The sequence below is a fragment of the Mytilus trossulus genome, chromosome 4, assembly GCF_036588685.1.
Source record: "Mytilus trossulus isolate FHL-02 chromosome 4, PNRI_Mtr1.1.1.hap1, whole genome shotgun sequence".
NCBI classification, from domain to species: Eukaryota; Metazoa; Mollusca; class Bivalvia; order Mytilida; family Mytilidae; genus Mytilus; species Mytilus trossulus.
Genome location: NC_086376.1, coordinates 47018741 through 47040999, shown reverse-complemented (window position 1 = coordinate 47040999; position 22259 = coordinate 47018741). Strand labels below are relative to the sequence as shown.

The following is a 22259-nucleotide window of genomic DNA, read 5'->3' as shown; positions in this document are numbered from 1 at the left end:
TGCTACTGTCAGAACAATACAGTTTCAATATAATTAAAAATAATCTTCACAAAATAATTTTCCTTTTTGAATTTTTTTTTAAGACAAACACAAATTAAGTAATATTAAATTCTCCAAAAATGTACATTAAATTATAATCCTGGTACCTTTGATAACTGTTGACTTTGATGACAACGATCTTGGACTAAACTAATTTTTTATAATAGTCGCAACTATGATGTATCAATATAAGAGTTAAGCGGTATCAGTTATGCAATCCACAATTAATAAAGGGTCAATAGGTTTAATTAAAACATGCTCAAAACATACACAAAATTGTTTAAGTCAATTCAATTGTATTTTTTGGTATATGCTTGTGATATATTTATGTTCTTGTGCAAGCCCTTCGTTATCTTTAAACTATAATGCGTGAAAAGTCGCATATATGTTGCATACAATAAACTCATTATAGATAACAGGACTAAATCTTGTATATACGCCAGACGCGCGTTTCGTCTACAAAAGACTCATCAGTGACGCTCGAATCCAAAAAAGTTAAAAAGGCTAAATAAAATACAAAGATGAAGAGCATTGAGGACCAAAATTCCTAAAAGTTTTGCCAAATACAGCTAAGGTAATCAATGCCTGAGGTAGAAAAGCCTCAGTATTTCAAAAAATTCTAAATTTTTTACACAGTAAATTTATCATTATTACCATATCAATGATAATTCATGTCAGCCCAAAAAGTGCTGACTACTAGGCTTGTGATACCCTCGGGGAAATAAATTTCCACCAGCAGTGGCATCGACCCAGTGGTAGTAACAAATTATAATTTCAAGTTTTCGGAAATTATTATTATACTTTATGCTATCAAAGCGGGATTTTACGATAAATCATTTTTTTGTTCTCAAACTCTATAACTATCAATTCAATAATTGGGATTCTTTTTTACATCCCTGGCTTGATATTGCGAAAACGAATGAACCAGGCCTATGTGCATTCATCGTTCTTGCAATGCTCATTACTCGTCGTATTCATTACCCGTGTAGCGCTTATCACTTAAAGTTTTCCACCAATCGATCGTTCTCCGTAAAGTGATGAATTATCATCGTGCGTGCATCGTTTGCAATGCATTCATCGTCCATTATCCGTGCATGTATCGTTCGTACGTGTGTTTTGCGTATGGTGATTGTGATTTATAGTTTGTATCGAAATGGTAACTTCTGTGTTTTATTATGTAAAAACATGACGACAACTTAATAATCTTTATATCCGGACTGTGAACTATTACTTTTTCATGGTGATGCTACCAATATTCCATATAAGAAGGCAGGCTTAATCGAAGAAGAGCTTGATTTGTCCTAGAGAAATTGTGTTGCGATGCATTAATTGTTCATCTAAAACGTTTAAATAAATGTAAACCGGTTAAGGGAGTTGATAGGAAAAAGTAAAAGATAAAACGCCTTAATAGGAAATTATATGAGTAATGTTATTTTTCATATGAAGGTTATCATTTTATAAATATTGAACGTAAAGAGAGAGCACAGAAAAAAACTTAGATGAAACAATGAAAAGGGTTACCAGGAGAAAACTGTCATATATACATAAAAAAGAGAACACAACTGATACTTTAATAATATTTGTTTTCATTTTCTCTCTACAAACCAAATATACCGTGACGTAATTATATAAACTAAATATGGCCAAATTTCAGCCGTGTTCCTCCAACAAATGTATTTTTCATATTTAAAAGACTTTCAGCAGTTCATCTCATTTCAAATAATTAAGAATTTTCAATTTTTTATATTTTTGTTTCAAATATGCCTCCCGACGAGAGTCCTATATATTCCATTCAGATGTACAAATAGTATTGATACAAAAGTATTTACACATTTGACTTTCCCACACTTTACATAAGTATTCTCCATTCCAAACTAAACGAATAATTGAAAGAGTTGGTATTGCTTTGTTATATAAAAACGAATGGCCAACGTAGATACAAGTATCTTGTTTTCGGGAGGGACAAATCCTACTTTGTAAAAAATCACTCCGATTCAAACAAAAAAATCTCTGAAACTGACATAATCAAGATGCTTGATTTCTTGATAGACAACATTATTGGCAAGTGTGAATTATGTGTTTTTTCAACAAACTATTGGTATTCTAATGGGAACCAACTGTGCCCCTTTTTGTCGACTTTTTCCTTTACTCTTATGAGGCTGACTTCATACAGAAACTTCTTAAGATGAAAGAAAAACATGCAGTATCCTTTAACTTTATTTGCCAAAATATAGATATTCTCTCACTAAATAATTAACCACAACAATAAGGTTAAGTTTGCCTCATATCTTGACTTACATCTAAAAACTGACAATGAGGGCCGGTTGAAAACAAAACTTTACGATAAAAAAGATGATTTCAGCTCCTCAATTGTGAACTTTCAATTTTTATGTAGCAACATTCCAGCAGCACAAACGTCAAAATCAATCAATGGCGTAGTGGAATTGACAATTTTTGGATTCTCATAAATTCTATGTATAACTTTTGAACTAGTTTGAATCTCGGGTCTATTTCTGTAATTTATTCTTACATACTTTTGATTTTTTAACTCTGTATGCGTACATTGCCTATGAAAAAATTTTAAAATTGTTTGTATGCACATTGAACATCAAATTTATGTGACGTATATAATTTTTCTAACGTCAGACACTCAAATCAATCCATGTGTTCTTAGACAGTAGATGTTATTGTGTCCTGTTAAATTGTTCCCTTTAAAAAGTTTTGGATTCTCATGTATTCTATGTATAATTTTTGGACTAGTTTGAATCTCGGTCTATTTCTGTAATTTATTCTTACATACTTTTGATTTTTTAACCCTGTATGCGTACATTGCCTATGTAAATTTTAAAATTGTTTGTATGCACATTGAACGACAAATTTATGTGACGTATATAATTTTTCTGACGTCGGACAAGTAGATCCATTTGTTCGTGGATAGGTTTTTGTGTCCTGTTAAATTGTTCCTTTTAAAAGTTTTGGATTCTCATAAATTCTATGTATAACTTTTGGACTAGTTTGATTTCTGTAATTTATTCTTACATACTTTTGATTTTTTAACCCTGTCTGCGCTCATTGCCTATGTAAAATTTAAAATTGTTTATAATCCAGGTACTTTGGATAACTATTGTATGCACATTGAACGACAAATTTATGTGACGTATATAATTTTTCTGACGTCAGACTCTCAAATCAATCCATGTGTTCGTAGATAGTAGATGTTGTTGTGTCCTGTTAAATTGTTATACGATGATGACTGATGTTCCCATATTTTGACTATTTTATTGATTGTGACTGTTTATTTAACGCATCATGTAAATGTAACGGAATTTGATGAGACTTTTATTAAAGTGAGAGGGTTAGCGCTATAGAACCAGGTTTAATCCACCATTTTCTACATTTGAAAATGCCTGTACCAAGTCAGGAATATGACAGTTCTTGTCCATTCGTTTTTGATGCGTTTTGTTTTTTGATTTTGCCATGTGATTATGGACTTTCCAAATTGATGTTCCTCTGAGTTCAGTATTTTTGTGATTTTACTTTTTTCTGCATACGGAGTATATAAAGGAAACAATAGTATACTGCTGTTAAAAACTCGCACATCTATGGACAAAAACAACATCGGGGTAACAATCTAAAACTGAAGAAAACGCATTAAATATAAGAGGAGAACAATATATATATATCTCAATTTATACGATTCTCCCGGGCTTGTATTTCCTATCATGTTTTCTTTGATAGAGGGTTGCTGCTCACAAGGAAGCTTTTAACCAAGAGTTCCAAATGTTAAAGTTGAAAGCATTACTTCGTAAATTTTACGGACACAATCACGAGAGGTTTAACCGTTATGGAACATCCGTTTCACAGATGATAGCGGATAATTATGTTCTTATGTCGTATAACCAATGTTATTTCAACTGATCGGGCGGAGCTTATGTTTTTACTTTGCATAAGGACAGTATATTTGAAGATGTGTGTGATAAGAATGATTTCCGTCATAATTATTATTGAATTCTAATCACCTATCAGTGTCAACAAACGCATATACAAACGAACAGAGGGTATGATATGGGACAAATAACTGGACACTTCATTGATGAGTTTATCCCAAAACTCCTGTCTATAGATGGACTGGTCTAAAATAAGCGAACATCTTACACCCCACCCAGTCAGGTAAAATAAATCTAGTAATAACTACCAACTCGTTTCCTTTTCATAAAAAGAGCCTTCCATGACTAAAAATAGTGATTTTGATGTCTTCGTTTATTTAAAGAGAAATATATTTGGTTGCTCTTTAAAGGTTTTAAATTGGTGGTCTGATACCTGCTTGACTGATTTGTTCACCATATATTGAGATATAGTTTTTGCTCATTATCATAAATGAACAATCAGTTTATAAAAACGATAGTTTTTTCACTTGTTACATAACCTACAAACCAGAAAAAGAGAATTATCCAGATATTGTTCTTGGTATAATATTAGGCCTCTGCATCCAACGGATGAACATACTTGTGTGTGTCAATTTGTGACTTTCGTCGCAAGAGACGTGAAACAAAAAAAGTATGGTATTCAAAGTAACAACAAATTGACAATGACACTTTAGTCTTATAACATAACTACATGATATTTTCATATAATTCTATGCATACATTATAATAGTTAAATATGTAAGACTAAGTGTTAATAATAATATTTCTGGCATATAAACGTTAGATTCAAATATATGTATGATAAGTACGGTCGCCGCTTCTCAAAATCGTCGATTATTTCCATCTTTCTCAAATCTATGTCATTAAGACGTCATGCAGGGTAAAATATAATTTTTAAATTAGAAAATGAAAAGGTTATGTTTTCCAATAAATGTTAAGTCAAGAACAATTCAAGATCAATTAAACATAAATAAAAAATAAACAGTAAGTATACATATCCCCAATGTCCTATTTTTATTTATTAGGCAAAGTTCATGAGTACAATAGTAGATAAAAATCCCTCACATTAAAATGATTTACTAGTATATATATAATGACCATGCAACAGAAATATGTTTTGAAAATGAAATGAAATCAAGTCTTTGAGTTACAAAAATTTAAAAAAAAAAAAGCCAACTGCCATGTGTAAAAAAGACGAATATATAAAAAAAAAAATTAAAAAAAATACTGCCATGTGTAAAAATGGCAAAGTCCAGTCTCTACATGATGGTCCTTCAACATACGTTTGGTAAAATATTTACATGGGCTTAGATTTGAGAACAGGGGATCGATCTGAGACTTGACTGTGGCGGACATAGAAGTGAGTTCATACAATTTCTTGTTGCGCTAATTACTTTAGATTAATTAAAAAACAACAACATTTAATTCATATATGTATATAGTCCTGCAACTTCAGAATATGAAAATTAGAAAAATATATACGTCAGTATTATACACTTTCTTGGTTAACTAAGTTTTCACATCCTATCACTAACATAGGCAAGATTTTCTTTTCCAGGCTTGTCATACATCTGAAATAGATGATAAATATAAAATAACTATATACATGACTCATTTATGTTTATTTTGATTTGATCGATTCGAACAAAACGTTCAGTACTTGACAGTTTAAATTCAAAGACAGTTTATAGGAAGTTGTCTGATTTTGTGAGAGATCAATCCTTTTAGCCCGTTTTTGATTCTACAAATGAACTCTATCAAAAAGCAACTTAATTCATCGGGTGCGTATTTCCGGTATTTTTGGTAATAATCCTGTAACAGTGAGAGGCGAAATATAACAAAGGTACTTTCAATCTACTAAGTCGGAAACGCCATAGTAAAGAAAAGAAAGTAATAAAAGACAAACAACAGTACGCAAAACACAATATAAAACTAAACATCAAGCAGCCAGGTGCTTTAAAAGGTTATGCAGATCCCGCTCCACATTTGGCATCCAAGTATAAACGTGTTACTGTGTATGTTTCAGTTTCAATAATTATTCTAAATTTTGATTTTACTATCCACAAATAAGAAGACACCTGGAAATATTTATATGTACGAATATTCTAGAATATCTTTTTTGAGGGCGGACTCTTATGGTTCTTTTTGACGTCAATACTCCTCAATTTGTTAATAATATTACCTGATCCTAGTATCATCCCACTTTTCATACAAATATAAAATACATGTTCAAACTTTCAATTGCATTCATATACCTAACAACAAAGTTGGTACCAATCACAGCAGAGCTATCACAGGTTTGTTGGTTTATTTGGTTACATTTCTTGCTGTGAAGCGGGTTTTTTTTATGATATAGTAAAAAACAAGTTTTATTTTGAACCATCTGTTGAGTGTCTTTTAAAAGTGATAATAGAATTAAGTGAAACTATAACAATAGGAAATTCAAATTTCTAGTTCGAGTCATTCTGATCATTTCTTCAAACCTTTGAAAAATCGCGTGAGACATGATTGCTGACAAATAAGCCTCACGAAGTCTTTTCTCGATTGTGTGCCTATTCTTTCTTCTTTGAAGTAAGGAATATAGCTTGCGTAAGGTTATCAGACTCCTATTTTGGAGATATTTGATTTTTTTTAAATGGCCGTACAAGACTCGGGCTTTTACATTTTATTTAGCATTGTCATTACTTGGGTCCCAAATCGTAATATATAAATCTAGAATCTGCCTAAAGACATATTTTTCAAGTCTTCTATGCACATAAACGGTGGTGATATGGGGTAAAATATATTACCCTGTATTTAAGAACAAATCCTTAAGCTGACCTGAGTACATACTTAATATCATGAGACATTGGGACACTATTAGAAGAACCATAGACGTCATTATTTCATTCAGTATTGATAATAACCATAACAACGCTGTGTGATATTTGTAATAAAAAGTAGCTGAATGTAATCATTATATCAACTGCGCGTGCGTTGCCAAATTTCAAAACAAAAATAAAAACGTGTTCTAGGTACAATCAGAAATTGTAAATGTTTGAATGAATAACATTTAATGGAATTCTTTATTAAACTGTAGGAGCTTTTTCCATTTATAAATGCATAAACACCATATGTTCACCACACATAACGTTGGGAAAGGGAGATATCACTGTTCTTACCTCTACGTTTATATCGTTTGGTGATACTGCGTTTTCCAGTGCTTCTTTTCCATGCGGGTCTACTTCAAAGGATGTGTCCCACTTGTCAATATATTTCTTTGCCTCTCTCCTGTGTTTAACAAGTGCAGGGCCCCACTCATTTGTAGGGGTCGTTAAGTACTTCATACGCTTAAATGTGTAAAAAGCAAGTAGTATAACATCAAAACCAATGACTAGAAAACTATTATGAAATAAATGCAACTGTTTAATTCTCTTAAACATCTAGGCTTCCTGAAGAAAAAAATTGGAAACTTTCCACGAATGGTTTACAAGTTAAGATAATGTAAGCATTAATGGCATGAGACAATATCTGAAAAAGTCTAACTTTTTGCAATAAGAAAAAAACAAAAAAAGTCTTTAGACCCGTTATTTTAATAGTACAAATCAAAGAACACACATTGGGGATCTAGGATCTAGGTACTCTAGGCACAAACAAAATCCAGTTCTTTCCTGTTACCAAAATGAATCAATTTCAAAAAGTTTCTAATGTGAAAAAGGAATAAGTTTAAGACACTATTTGTGGTTTACTAGTATATCCTGCAATAGTTTATCAAATGCCAATTATTGATTTTAGCATTTGTCATACAATAGGTTTACAGATATAATAAAATATAGTCAGAGATGTTGGTAACAAGAAAGAATCTTGATCGAGTAACAGGACAAGGGTAACATGACAGAGTTGGTAACCGAAAGTTGTTTTTTTTGCTTTAATTTTTTAGTTTAAGAAAAAAACATCATTTCAGATTGTTCACAATTGGAAGATAACAACAAACAATGGCATTTATTCTTTGAAACTGTCTTTGCAAGATGAAAAATCTGCCTAGGTTATGAAAAATTCTAAAATAAATTCCTTTCTGTTAATATCTACTATACTAGAATTCCACAATGTTCTTTGTTGTTATCAAATGCAAAAAAACTATTTTTTTATTCAATATACTGTATATTACATTGAAATTTATTTAATATTGTGATGATAACTTATATTAAATGAAATGATTGACATATAGAAGATAAACTTTTTGATTCATCAGTGAAATTGTCTTGAACATCGTTCCTGTTACTGATTATGGTTATGCTGTTACTTTTATCAGGTAACATGACAGAACGTAACAGAAAGGAATTACGCAGTACGTTTTGTTCATTTACTCGAAATGTGTAGAAGTTTACTTCAATTTACATATCAATTTGATAAGATACTTTAAAAACACATGTACTGTTATAGTGATGACAATGAAATATTCTCAGAAGGTACACAATAAGGCTGTTACAGAAGAGAACAATACAATTATTTTTCTCCAAATTCTGATCTTTGGGGAGATATTTTTTTTTAAACTGGCTGCTATTCACCTAAACAAATGGAGTCACACATCAGGAAATGATGCTCTTCACATTACATTACAAGAAATACATTTTTAGTCAGTCAAACATGTCCACAGGTGGAAAAAAACAACGGTAACAGGAGGGAAACTACCCCTTGGGACAACATTCAAAAATTCCTTAAAAATGGAAAATTTTATTACATGCTTTAGTTATATCGAAATCAGACCAGTAATGGAGAAGTTTTTTTTATATAATCTATCAGATTTGCGAAAATTGGAAGGCTGTTTATTTAATTTAGATATTCTTTGAATGATTTAATTTTCAGAAAATAACAGGGGACAACATGATTTGTTTTGGGCTGGAAAGGGGGGGGGGGGGGGTGACCATTTAAATTATAATATTTCATTAGACGAAATGTTAAAAAGATTGTTAAATTGGTTGCAGTTGGTGCATTATATACTCGAGAAAATACTGAAACATAAAAGTTTCCAAAAAGATGCCTGAATACAAAAAATAATTGCTGGTGAAAAGCGTGACATGGACCTTTTCAGATATTGTCTCGCGTGCATTTTTCGATTGAAATGTGTTTTATTTCTTCAAAATCATTCAGCATTTATGTAATATAGTTTTTGATTGTAATTTTGTTTGTTTCGATAAATTAAACATTCCAATATGAATTATCATAGCTCTCATTAGATCTTTCTTAGAAAAATAGTATTTTATTGAAAACAGTGATTTCTATAATGACAATAACAAAAGACAATGTGTCGGGAAAATGCGTTGAAACTATATGCCCTTTAATTAAAAAAGAACTAAATATATTGTAAATCTTGAAATGTTTGTTTAGTAAATTGTGTTGTCAAAACTTTATAAGATATCTCATATACTTTATAAGCTATCTTATATAGTTTATAAGATATCTCATAGTATTTATAAGATATCTTATATAATCCAGTTTTTATAAGATATCTTATAAACTTTAGGAGATATCTTATAAAAAAATATATAAGATATCTTACTAGTATAGAATATATAAGATATCTCATATATTATATAAGATATCTCATATATTATATAAGATATCTTTTAAAGTATATAAGCTATCTTATAAAGAAAATTATATGAGATATCTTAAAAATTATATGAGACTAGCTGTTGTCGTTTTCTTTACTACTATTATTTTGTGGTTTTTATTGTCTTTTAAAGACTGCAAGTTTATAATACAGCATGTATTCACTTTTGATTGATCAATTATCATGTCACAATAAGATACTCTCGTCCTTATATGCATGTTATTTGCAACTGGATCACATGGCGTATAAGCAATGAGTTTAGAAATTTCTTCATATTTTTCCTATTTCCATATGTTACATTAAAAATTTTCCTCAATTATTTGAAGTAATATTGTTGTGTTTTTTCATGATTTAAAGTCATACATGCCTTAACCATTTTCCTAAGTATGTCAGTTGTTTGATGAAACTTGCTCACTTGGAATTAATATAAAGGCTAATTAACCTCAAACTTGTTCAGTGTTGTAGACTTGTTGTTAAAAAATTCTTTAATCAATAACAACTTTTTTTTTTACAAATTCACTAAATTTAATCAGCATATCTGTAAAAAAGATCTAAATAATTTCAGTGATTTTGTAAAATTTCTTGTCAAAATTAGGGATTTATAAATCATTTATCAGTTCAGTGATCGTACAATATCCCTTACAGTTTAGAAAAATCCCTAAGTTTACAAATTCACTGTAAAAATAAAGGCAACAGTAGTATACCGCTGTTCAAAACTCATTAATCCATGCACAAAAAACAAAATCGGGGTAACAAACTAAAACCGAGGGAAACGCATTAAATATTAGAGAACAACGACACAACACCGAAACGCAACACACACAGAAACAGACCAAGCATCAGACAAAACACCACGAGAATAACAAATATAACATCAAAACCAAATACATGAATTTGGGATAGACAAGTACCGTGCCATGTCTTATCTCAATATCTCAAAAATAAGAGGAAACACAAACGACTCAACGTTAAAATGCAACACACACAGAAACGAACAATAATATAACAATGGCCATCTTCCTGACTTGGTACAGGACACTTTTAAAGGGGAATAAAAGTGGTGGGTTGAACCTGGTTTTGTGGCATGTCAAACCTCGCACTTTAATGGCAAAGTTAAATATAACATTGAAATGACAACATAATATTACAGGACTACAATACAAATAAATAGGAGAACATATTAGACAAAGAAAAACATGATTAAAAGATAACAAAAAGCATCAGGTTTTAAATTCAATACGCCAAAAACGCGCCTTGTCCACTCAAGACTCACCAGTGACGCCCAGATATAAAAGATCGAAAGTGAAAGAAGTACAAAGTTGTACAGCAGTGAAGATCAAAAGTTGAAAAGGTTTTGCCAAATACGGCATTGTTTTAATGCCCGGGATAAGAACATTCTTATTATATAGAACAATTCATATTATTGCAAACAGTAAATTTTATCAAATGAATATGAAAGAGATATACATAATGAAACTGAAGTGTTAACTAATTACAGAAAACTAAACCCGAAAACATAACGCCCAGATATAAAAGATCGAAGGTGAAAAAAGTACAAAGTTGTACAGCACTGAAGATCAAAAGTTGAAAAGGTTTTTCCAAATGCGGCATTGTTTTTATAAACATATATACTTAACTTAGTTACACGAATTTATTTTTTTACAATATTTACCAATAACATATATATAAAATCGACAAAGAGATTTCGATAATTATGATAAATCCCAAATGTGACGCTTAAAAGTGGCATTAAAACACCAACAATGCACCTAACTAAATGACATGTCGCGTGTTTCTCACACTTAACCTTGCCATGACATACCTCTCCAAAACTTCCTGGTGTTCTAATGAAGACTAACAATGATGCAACAAAGATTGTAACCAAAACAAACATCGTCATCATCCATCCTAACGCATCTGCCCATTCTGGATATTTATCACGTTTTCCTGAATACCCTTCATATGTTATCCAGGAAAATATCAATACAAACTGAAAATTAATAATACTTTTACAAAATGAAAAAAGTACAAGGTTTATTTGCATAATTGTTTTTCACCACAGAATAATGTCCAGCGAAAACGGACAAGGGAAGAGACCTATTCAAGAAAAGTTACGACTAAAAAAATTGAAAATATCAAATTGAATATTAGTACTATGAGATTTATGGCGAGTGGAAGTCGTCATATGATCTAAGAACAATGAAGATGCTATCCCATCGATAAGAAGGTAAATTCACTGTTTGTCGTTATCTTGGATAGTAATATATAGCAATACATAATCGAATCTGGTCAAATCTGCCAATTTACAGATTGGTTATAAATGTGTTAGAATTTCTATGAACAAAGAAAAATCAGTTCATGGTTGTTGTCGGATCAGGTCTGTCATATTTGTTTTTCGTAAACTGTTATAAATGAGGCCGATGGTGTTCTCAATTGAATTGTTGGAGGCTGTACGGTTGCCTATAATACTTTACATCCACTTCATTTAAACTTTAATGGATAGCTGTCTCATTGGTATTTATCCTACATCTTTTTATTAATATATAATAGTATTATTTTTATACTATTGTATGTTATGGTATTACTTAAACTGATTTAATATTTTCCGATTGATAATCTCTACTCACAGTGACAGCCAAAGGAGTGAGCAAGCACCAGCAAATTGCCCACCACCACTTAGCAACAAACCACGGGAAACCGACTGGTCCACAAAAGCTTTTTCCGATCATTGTCTCAATATCATCCAAAAATCGTCTTACTCCTAAAAAACAGCAAAAAAATCATTATATTAGAAAAAAAACTTTCAATCATTTACATTATATGTCGAAGTTCATTATGTCATTTTTTATATTCAAACAATAAAAATAAGATTTATAAAATTTGTTCATACTGTGGCAAGACGTAGTTTATGTTGTGATAGTTTCAAAAATATAATAAAAATAACAGTTCATCGAGCATTTTCTCCAGCTCCTGGTTTTGACAACATCATTATGTGATTAGAATCTAAACTAAATGATGAAATAATAAAATAAATGACGAGAAGATAGCTTTTAGAAATGCTTCGAGGATATTAAAAGAAAAGATAGGGTAACCGTACGGTTTTTTCCCCGGACTTATATACAAAAAAGCAAAAATTCATGTAGATTCCTTCAGAAATTGCATCATTTCAGAGTTACATCCCCTTAAAAACAAATTTAAAAGGATTAAAAATCAAGAAGAAAAACTGCACTAGTAAAAATAGAAAGAATTTACACATGATAACTTATTAAGGGTCGAAACCGTAACAAGTTCTTGTTCAGCGTGGATGATCGTAACTCGAATTTGGTTAATAATACCAAATCATTTACTAGTACTTTTAACATGTTTGTCATCGGCTAACTAAATGAATTTGTTTAAACAAACTAATCCTCACACCCAACAGTTTTATTTTAAAGCATAATAAGTGTTCAGAGCTAATACCATTGCATAATTGAAAAATGTACAAACACATAACGATTGCCTTGTAAAACATTTATAACATGTGTGTAGATGATCAACACGTCTCCCTCAACCCGTGCTTGAATGATTTAGTTACAACCCAATCAAATTTCTATCACCATCACTTCAATTAAACACCTTTTGCTCTTGAAGACGAATTTAAAAAAAAAAAAGCTTGAGACAAACTGAATGATATCAGATACTTTAACGGTGTTTTGTGTTGAAAGTATTTAAGTCCTGTTTTATTACAGATATTACATAAACTTATTATTATCGATGATTCACGAAAATGAGATCTTAGAACTTATAGATTTGATCACCTTAAATATATTTCTATCCACAAAATATTAGCTGACATATTGCTCATAGAAAGTACAAAACAGATACACTCACAAATATGAACATTGCCCAATAAAGCATAAACGATCCAGGTAAGATAAGCAACACTTAAAAAGTAAACGAAATACGGACAAGAATCCAAATCTCCTTCGGACAATGGTATAATTAAGTTTTCCTGGGATTGGTTCATGGATTTTTTTTGATTTTTTAGACAGTAACTTGTGTATACTTATATGGATCTCTATGAAATTGAAGCACAAGTTTCCATACCATAAAGTGAAGGTTGGGATTGATGTTAGGGGTTATTACCCTAACTGTTTAGGAGATATTTGTCAAACTATTACTTTTTGTTTTATTTCTTTAAAAAAATATCTTTAGGTGGATTGATATGCTGAATCTAACCAAGTATTAAGATTTGGAATTTGCCCAATTTCAAATTTTTAATTTCTTAGACATCATCCATTTTTGTGTCCGAGACATAAACTATGCCAAATATTTAATCATAATCCAAATTCAAAGCAGTACTGCCCAATTTATAGATATGGCAATTACATTTATAGTTAAAAATAGATATATATGCAACATCAAGTTAGAAATTATCTCTATATATAGTTTGAATCTACTGTTCATTATATAATTTAGATATTGTGAAAAAAAGTTAAAGGTGAGTTTTATAGTTTTTTTGAAGACATTGTATTAAGGATATTTAAAAAAAACTCTTTTTATTTGGTACTTCTTTCTAAACACTTTGTGGTAAGTTTGTTAGTTAATCAAAATTAATTAATTCTAAAGACTTAGATAATAGTGTCCATTTATGCATATACAAATTAGATAAAAGGTGAATTTGGATATGCACAATCTTATGTATTTGGAATTTGGTTTAAGGACCATGATAAGTTTTTTCAGTCCTTTGACCACATTTATTCTGCGGCAAAACCTAATTTTAGTAAACATTTAATCACAATTCAAATTCAGAGCTGTACAAAACTTGGTTAAAGTGTCCATATTTGCCCGAACAATTCAGTTTTGACCACTGTGGTCGTAATGCACAGAGTATTTTATTTAGCAATGTTGTACATGAAATCAAGCATATTGAGCGCATTTTGAGTGCTTAAGATTAAGTTATTCGGTACCTTGCTCTCATATTTTTTTCTTTATGGATGGTTGTCTCAATCATACTACAAAGCATCCATAATACTGATATCTTAACTTGAAAAATTAGTATTCAAAATTATTAGCAAAATTATCAAACATGTAAAGGTAACATGTATACAGTCTTTCTTAAGGTATACACATACTAATTTAAAGTCCCGTTGCTTAAATTCTGCTATTTCAAGCATTCATGGCTAATTTATCTTAATTTCAAATAAAGTGACATTTATTTCACGTCAAAACAATAACTTATCCTGATTTCTGCTGAAAATTCAACATAATTTTAATTGCATATTAGAGCATACTGGTTCCCAGAAGTTTGATAAACACAAACACATGTACTTCTGATCAAAACAACAGGGAATATGCTCCCTCCAAAATTTCATATATCTCTTTTCTATTCAAAGAAAACTTTCGAAATGGTCCTATAGGGATCTCATGTCCCCAAGCCTTCATTTGATACATAAACTACCCAAATACTTCACCTATTGGCAAAGCTACAGCTATTCGGATGAAATTTTTCGTTTAAAATATGTACTTCTTTCTTGTATGTTCTTTCTGACCGAGTCTGCATTAATGGTTCTATACTTTAAACTAAATTTGTTGAAATGAGCTTAAAATTTTAGCAATAATACATACCATAAACATAACCAACCGAAATGCATTCCAACAATGCAATAACTAACACGTTCCAGCCTCCAGAATAATCGTCCATTACTGTCAGCATGTAGTTACCTCCCTATAATAATCAACATACATGAGAGGCAAACATTATACATTTAAAGCTTTATCAATTTATTTGCAATTAATCAAAATACATGTAAAAATGGTAGGTGATACAGTGATTCATAGTCCTTATTCATTTAGTTGATATCAAAATATTCTAAATATATATTAAAAAAAAAAAAAAAAAAAAATGTTAACAGCTACTCGAGGGAACTTTTTGATATTAATATAGGTCCTACTTTCTACAAAATAACTCACAGGTATATGAAGATATTGAATGTGTATATAAGTGTATAGCCTTGCATCATATTTGAATTTGGCAAATTACGATAAAATTGAGAAAGGAAATGGTGAATGTGTCAAAAATGCCTATTATGAATGAAAAACATTCAGGTGAAAGAGTCACATTCTTACACAAAAAAAATCAACAAAAAATCATAGACAATTAAAATTAACAATATATCTAAATAATTATAAATTTGGATGTAACGCGTCTTCTGATTGGCTGACGTTATTTTGTTAATAGCCCATATACATAATTTAGTCATGTGACCGTGACTTCATCAACATTTTTCATGGTTTTCTACGGTTTAAAATGGAATTAAGAATAAAATTATAAGAAATGACTGTAGTAATTTCTCTGTCTATTCGAAATAACATAAAAAAATGTGGTGCACACTGTTTAATAACCCGTTACGCGCGTTATTCAGTGTGCACCACCTTTATAATGTTATTTCTTCATAGACAGAAAAAATATTACAGTCATTCCTTAAATAAAATGTCGACAAAAAGATACAAACTCAGATGGAAAAGCAATTACTTGTTTTAACTTTTGTTTTCACATGAAGTATGATTGATAACAATAAATAAACTGCTTTCACAAACAGTTTTTTAGAAAACTAAGATATGTTTTTCCAACGAATGCTATTACCTTAGCTCTATTTGGTAAAACTTTTAGGAATTTGGAGTCCTTAGTGCTTTTCGGCTTTGTATTTAATTTTGCTTTCTTCAACTTTTTGATTCGAGCGTCCATGGTGAGTCTGTTTAGACGAAACGCGCGTATGGAGTACACAATTTCAATCCGGGTATCTATGATGAGATTGTTTCAGGAGATTGTTAAAACCAAATTACGTACAGATCTACAACAAACGGCATAGAAATAAACACTTCTCCATTGTTTGTATCGAGTGTGTGCTTTATTGACGGAATTGGCAGTAAAGGTTAAAACTTACATTAGTTGTCAATGTCAAACCAAGCAGGAAGAACGTGGCACAAATTGTACAAACGGTCACAAATTTGTACTTTCTCAAAGTCGGAAACCTGTCCAAGGCTGAAGTTATCACGGTTTCTACTAACACAAACTAAACAAATACAAAAAACAGTTCTGTTGATATCAATTAATAAGGCGAACAACAGTTACAAGTGCCTTCGGAATTAACACAATTATTTTTTGAAAGTGATATGATTATATTATTCCATATAAGATAAGACTCATTTTCTTTAAGTTTCTTCAAAAGATGAAAGATTCGAAAGCTGTTAAAATATGATAATAGTTTAACTGTCAGATTCGAGTTATACTAAACATAATTTTTAGTAAAGAAAACTAATGATCAGCATTCAACATTTATGTTAAAGACACAGGTTTCAAACAATAAAGCAAATTGTATATGTTTTTTTTAATATGTTGTATTGGCGTGCGTCCTTTACCAACATGAAGTAGTTTGTATTTCAAATACAAAGCATCGTTTTGCTTTCAATGCATATAAATTTTATCTTTCAGATAAGGATGTCTTTCTTGTTATTTTTTTCGATAAGTTTTCCAAACTTACCAAAATCTACCACTATGAATGTTTTGAGCAATCTTTAGACATTCGAAAAATGGATACATGTACAGAAATACAACATTATGTTGTGACAGAATCTTACATAATATGTTACAATAATTTGTACCAAAACAAAAACGCGAAAAATTATCATAATGGATTAGTTGTGCTTTTACTTAATGGGACTATTACGAAATGTGAAATGCTTGCAGCACCACTAATTTAATCTGCGCTTAAGGGGATCTTTTGTCTTGCTATCAAGATGTATTTATATCATCATATGTAGAAAGTGACGTATTTAACTTAGACTAAACATTTCAATCATAGTTCTTTGGTACCATTAAAGATAAGTTACAGCCTTATTCAAAATGATATTTTACCAAACATAAACATCTTGTAGAAAATAATCAGTTTGGTAATGGTGAAATTTTCTAATATCAAATAATAATGACAAGAATTGAGGATACGGCTATTGTTACGTTTTATTCGTTTTTTCGTCAAAGGATGAAGGTAAAAAACAAAATAAATATTTAAGTCAACACTGCTGTCTGACAGACTAGTGGTGTCTATTCAACAACTAACGTATGTTATTTTGTTTTTTGTCCATGGATTTATGAGTTTTGAACAGCGGTATACTACTGTTGCCTTTATTTATTGGATTGATTTATAATAGTTACTGATTTTTCTAATTTTAATGGCCAAACAACAGTGGATTCGTCATACCTTATCCGTTCATTTTCGTTATCATATTTTTGTAAACAGTTTTGATAAAAAAAAAAGGTATACATATACATACCTCACTGTCAACTCCCAGTGTTATCAGCATTAAGAAAAAAATGATGGCCCAGAATGGAGATGGTGGAATTTTTGTTACAGCATAAGGATATACAACAAAAGCTAGTGACGGTCCACTGTCTGCTACCTCACCTACGGGAACACCTAAAGTCGTAGCTAAGTTTCCAAGATAAGAGAAGATTACAAATCCAGCAAAAAAACTCGTCAGACAATTACCAAAGGCAACTGTTATTGCATCCCTGAAAATACGAAGTGATTAATAAAATTAAATCTCTGTAACGTGTCGGGAAAATGATTTGACATTATTATATTTTTTTTAACAACTAAAAGGGCAGTAAAGAGACTGTTAATTGTACGTGCTAGCCCTAAATACATCGATCGATAAGATTGCCAAAGAGAAAACTATCGGACAGACTAAATGATGTAGATATAATAGCTATTTGTCCTTCAACAATAAGCAAGCAAATGCTGAATATAGTAACAGAATGTTATTTTTTTAAGTTTGATCTTCAAGTGGGTTAACTTCTGTTCCAGCAGTAATTTCTTCTGTTAGATATTCTAAAATAACAACACAATAATTTTGTTTTTTATGATCTCAGTTAAATACCACTAAATGGAATTATTACATAAGCGTACTACCAGTCTTGAATCCAAAGTATTTCTCCTATCAGATTTCCCTATAGTTTTATAAAAAAAAAAAATATTTCAAATTTGATACTAATAATGATTTCTTAATAATAACAGATTATAAAAATATTTCATTATAACCATAAAAACTATGCATATTTAAAAACAAAATTCAATATATCACCCAACCAGAACTCAAATTAATTGTTAAAAAAATAATTGTGTTGAAATAATAAAGGAAGTTGGGATAAGTGTCACACTTTGACCTAATGCTTGTTCAACATATATCTATAACGCATGAAATATATATAACAAATAATGTTCAATCCACCATTTTCTAAATTTGAAAATGCCTGTACCAAGTCAGGAATATGACAGATGTTATCCATTTGTTTGATTTTGCCATTTGACTTTCCGTTTTGAATTTTCCTCGGAATTCAGTATTTTAGTGATTTTACTTTTTTCCACTCCACTGGTTTTATACACTATATATTGCAATGTAACTTGCAAAATCCAGAATGTGGTATAGCTTCTTTATTGTCAAAATGGCAGGCAGTATGAAACAGAACAGCCATTCAACAAATGCATTTATGGTCATCGAAGTGACTACACCTGCAAGCCCGACCTATCCGTAAGTCGGCATTTGAGATCAGCTGGACACGCCCAAACTGATATCCAAAACCTTATCTTACCATCACTATCATAAACCACATAGAGGGTTTGTCAAGGATCGACATACTTGCTCGGGAAAGTTGGACATTTTTTTTTATGTTTTCTAAGAGGGCATTAATTTAAAAACATAGAATAAATCCATACCATCACTTGTTTCGAGTAACTCCTGCTTCAGCACAGGACTCATATAGTTTTAAGGAATTCATACCTCCTCACAAACAACAATATTGAAACAATTTACGAGCGTATTGATTCTTGATAATTTGCATAACAATCAAGATTGCTATTACAGTTTGGCTACCAAATGTCAAGATAAGAATAATTTGACATCTTACAAAAATGTCCTTATGGAGATGGATAGAGTTGTTTCATTGACACTCATACCTCATCTTCCTATATCTACTTATGAAGAATATCAGTTGTTCAAAGTATTTATCATTTGTTTATGAGTTTCCTTTTCTGCTGATGTTGGACTCTAAAAGACTAAAGGTTAAATGCATATTCAGGATGCGAACATATAAATATTAGATGATTATGAAACCTATTTGCCTTTAAATACAGACAGACTATATCGTCTTTTTTGTATGCTAGTTCACAAGATACATGTACACATAAAGACACGTCTCGGGATATTTCCTTTTTATATTTTATGTTAGATAAGAAATAATTGACGACAATAAAAATACCCGTAACCTTTCCATAAACTTTAGTTACAAAACGTACAAAGATGTTGTTCAGGTTCAGTGTACTTACGCTAAACAGTCATTATGGAAACGATTATAACTTGACAGCGCAATAAGTCCTCCCCACGAGGCAGACAATGAGAAAAATATCTGGACCGCTGCATCCTTCCATACCTATAAATACAATAGTATGCGTATTCTTATTAAACAGAAATCAGTTGCAATCTTATCAGACATACAACTTAGGCTTTACAGACTGTTAGTTCCTGAGGGTATCACATGCCTAGTAGCCAGTACTAGCATGAAAATACGGTTATAATGGTAGTGAAATGTTTTAATACTAAAGTTCTTAAAATTTGATTGAACTAGTAAATTATCTCCTTCGTGCAAAGCAATGATTCCTTGCAAGTTTTTGCTAATATTTCTGAGGTTTTGGGCTCATAAACTTTTTTTGTCAAGCTTTGGATTTTGAATATATTGGAATGGAGCATCACTAAAGAGACCTTTATTTCCAAAATGCGAATTTACTGTAGTAAAATTGGTACCGTTTTTTATATTAGATATGACTGCTATGACCATTATAACTGGGGACTTCAATATCGTTTTCAACTGCATCTTTTGAAAAACGACCAAAATATCATCCATAGTTGGAACTTAATTTGAAATACCATCAGGTTAATAAGGCAAATTACCCTATCATTTTCGATTTACTGGATTTTCTTTTGACTTTTAGATCATATCACTTGACAAATTTTCACAAACATTAAGATTGTTGATGAGATTAAAACAGAAAGACATTTAGTTGGTGTGTAAGCTGTGACGAGTGAAAATAACGTATAACTCATATATGACAATATTATTTTGATCATACAATTTGGATGACAGCCAACATATGCTTGTCTTATCCGTAGGGAATTGAATGAATTGTTGCTGTCTTCTTACATTATTACTGTTGAAAGACGAATTTTAACCGGGACATAAGTCTCGACTGAAAGGGTTTAAATGAAGAGTTTTGTTTGAAAAACAAAAACGTGTAAATGTGGTTGCACTGCGTATGCCTGAAAACAAAGCAACTGAACATCTGTGATGTCAGAGCGCCTTACTAAGGACGGTACATAAAGTAGCAACCTCGTGACTGACATAATTTATAATGTGTGGTATTTTATATCAAAAAGATACAGTGATTGCTTGCATTTATAAAACAATGAGAACATATGTATCCCTCCAGAAAGGTCGATGTAGACACATCTGTCCAACGGTAAATATTTCGAACAGATTCGCGTGATTCAATTGGAGTTTGATATTACACTGGAGTTTATTGACGGACAACTATTTACCTGAGAATCACTGAGTTTGCTTAAGTCTGGTGTTATGTAGAATTCAATTCCAGCTGTACAACCTTCTAGGGTCAGTCCTCTCACAAATAGGATAATCAATACAACATATGGAAAAGTAGCTGTAAAATACACCACCTAAAATATACAGTAGCTTGAGTTATGAGATTTGTGCATTTGACCTTTTTGTACATTATGAATCTGTATACATTAAATGACAAAGTGAAATTATCAGTAGTCAGCTCTTCTGTGTTGACATGAGTTATCATTGATATGTTCATAATTATAAATTACTCGTTATCAAAATTAAAAAAATTTGATATACTAAGGCTTTTCTACCTTAGGAATAGATTACCTTAACTTGTTTTTGGCAAAACTTTCAGGATTTTTTGGACCTCAATGCTCTTCAACTTCATACTTAAAGGCCTTTTCCACATTTTTGGATTCGAGCGTCACTGATGAGTCTTTTGTAGACAAAACGCGCTCCTGGCGTAAATACGAATCAGGATCGCACATTGGTGTGAGGTTCCAAATATTTATTACAGACCAGTTATCGAATACTCAAATAAAGCATATATAAGAATGAATCCCACTGAAACATTAGAATTGTGATGTTCTTCATACATAAGAGACGGCAGTAGTCCTGCTGACCATTAAATAGTCTAATTCGGTAGGTTGTATTCAGGAAAAGAAGAACTGTAGTAACGACATTAGGAACATTTTTTATGTTATCTGTGAAACGGATATTCCATATTAAAGGTCCAACAACTCGTGATGGCGACCGTGAAATTTACGAAGGGATAATTTCAACTTCATCATTTGGAACTATTGGTTTAATAGCGTCCTTGTGAGCAGCAACCCTATATCAATCAAATCATGATAGGAAATACAAGTCTGGAAATATTGTATCATTTGAGAGACATATACTCTGCATGCAGGCGCTGCTGGAATGTCGCTGCATAGAAATGGGAGGTTAATAATTTGGAAGCTGAAATCATCTTTGTTGTCTTAATTTTTGTTTTCAACCAACCCACATTGCCAATTTCTAGATGTAAGTCAAGATATGAGCCAGG

General features: G+C 31.1%; 1 protein-coding gene across 1 annotated transcript in view; it reads right to left on the bottom strand.

Moving 5' to 3' along the window:
• Window positions 1-5129: 5129 nt before the first annotated feature.
• Window positions 5130-22259, bottom strand: part of LOC134715402 (sodium- and chloride-dependent neutral and basic amino acid transporter B(0+)-like) — a 33131-nt gene continuing 16001 nt past the window's right edge. The window contains exons 8-16 of the mRNA XM_063577555.1: window positions 21190-21324; window positions 19923-20026; window positions 17872-18109; window positions 16485-16613; window positions 15166-15265; window positions 12186-12319; window positions 11381-11548; window positions 7127-7294; window positions 5130-5536 (exon numbers count right to left, since the gene is read on the bottom strand). Coding sequence (XP_063433625.1) covers window positions 5483-5536; window positions 7127-7294; window positions 11381-11548; window positions 12186-12319; window positions 15166-15265; window positions 16485-16613; window positions 17872-18109; window positions 19923-20026; window positions 21190-21324 — 1230 coding nt within the window. The 3' untranslated portion in view covers window positions 5130-5482. The remainder of the gene's footprint in view (window positions 5537-7126; window positions 7295-11380; window positions 11549-12185; window positions 12320-15165; window positions 15266-16484; window positions 16614-17871; window positions 18110-19922; window positions 20027-21189; window positions 21325-22259) is intronic.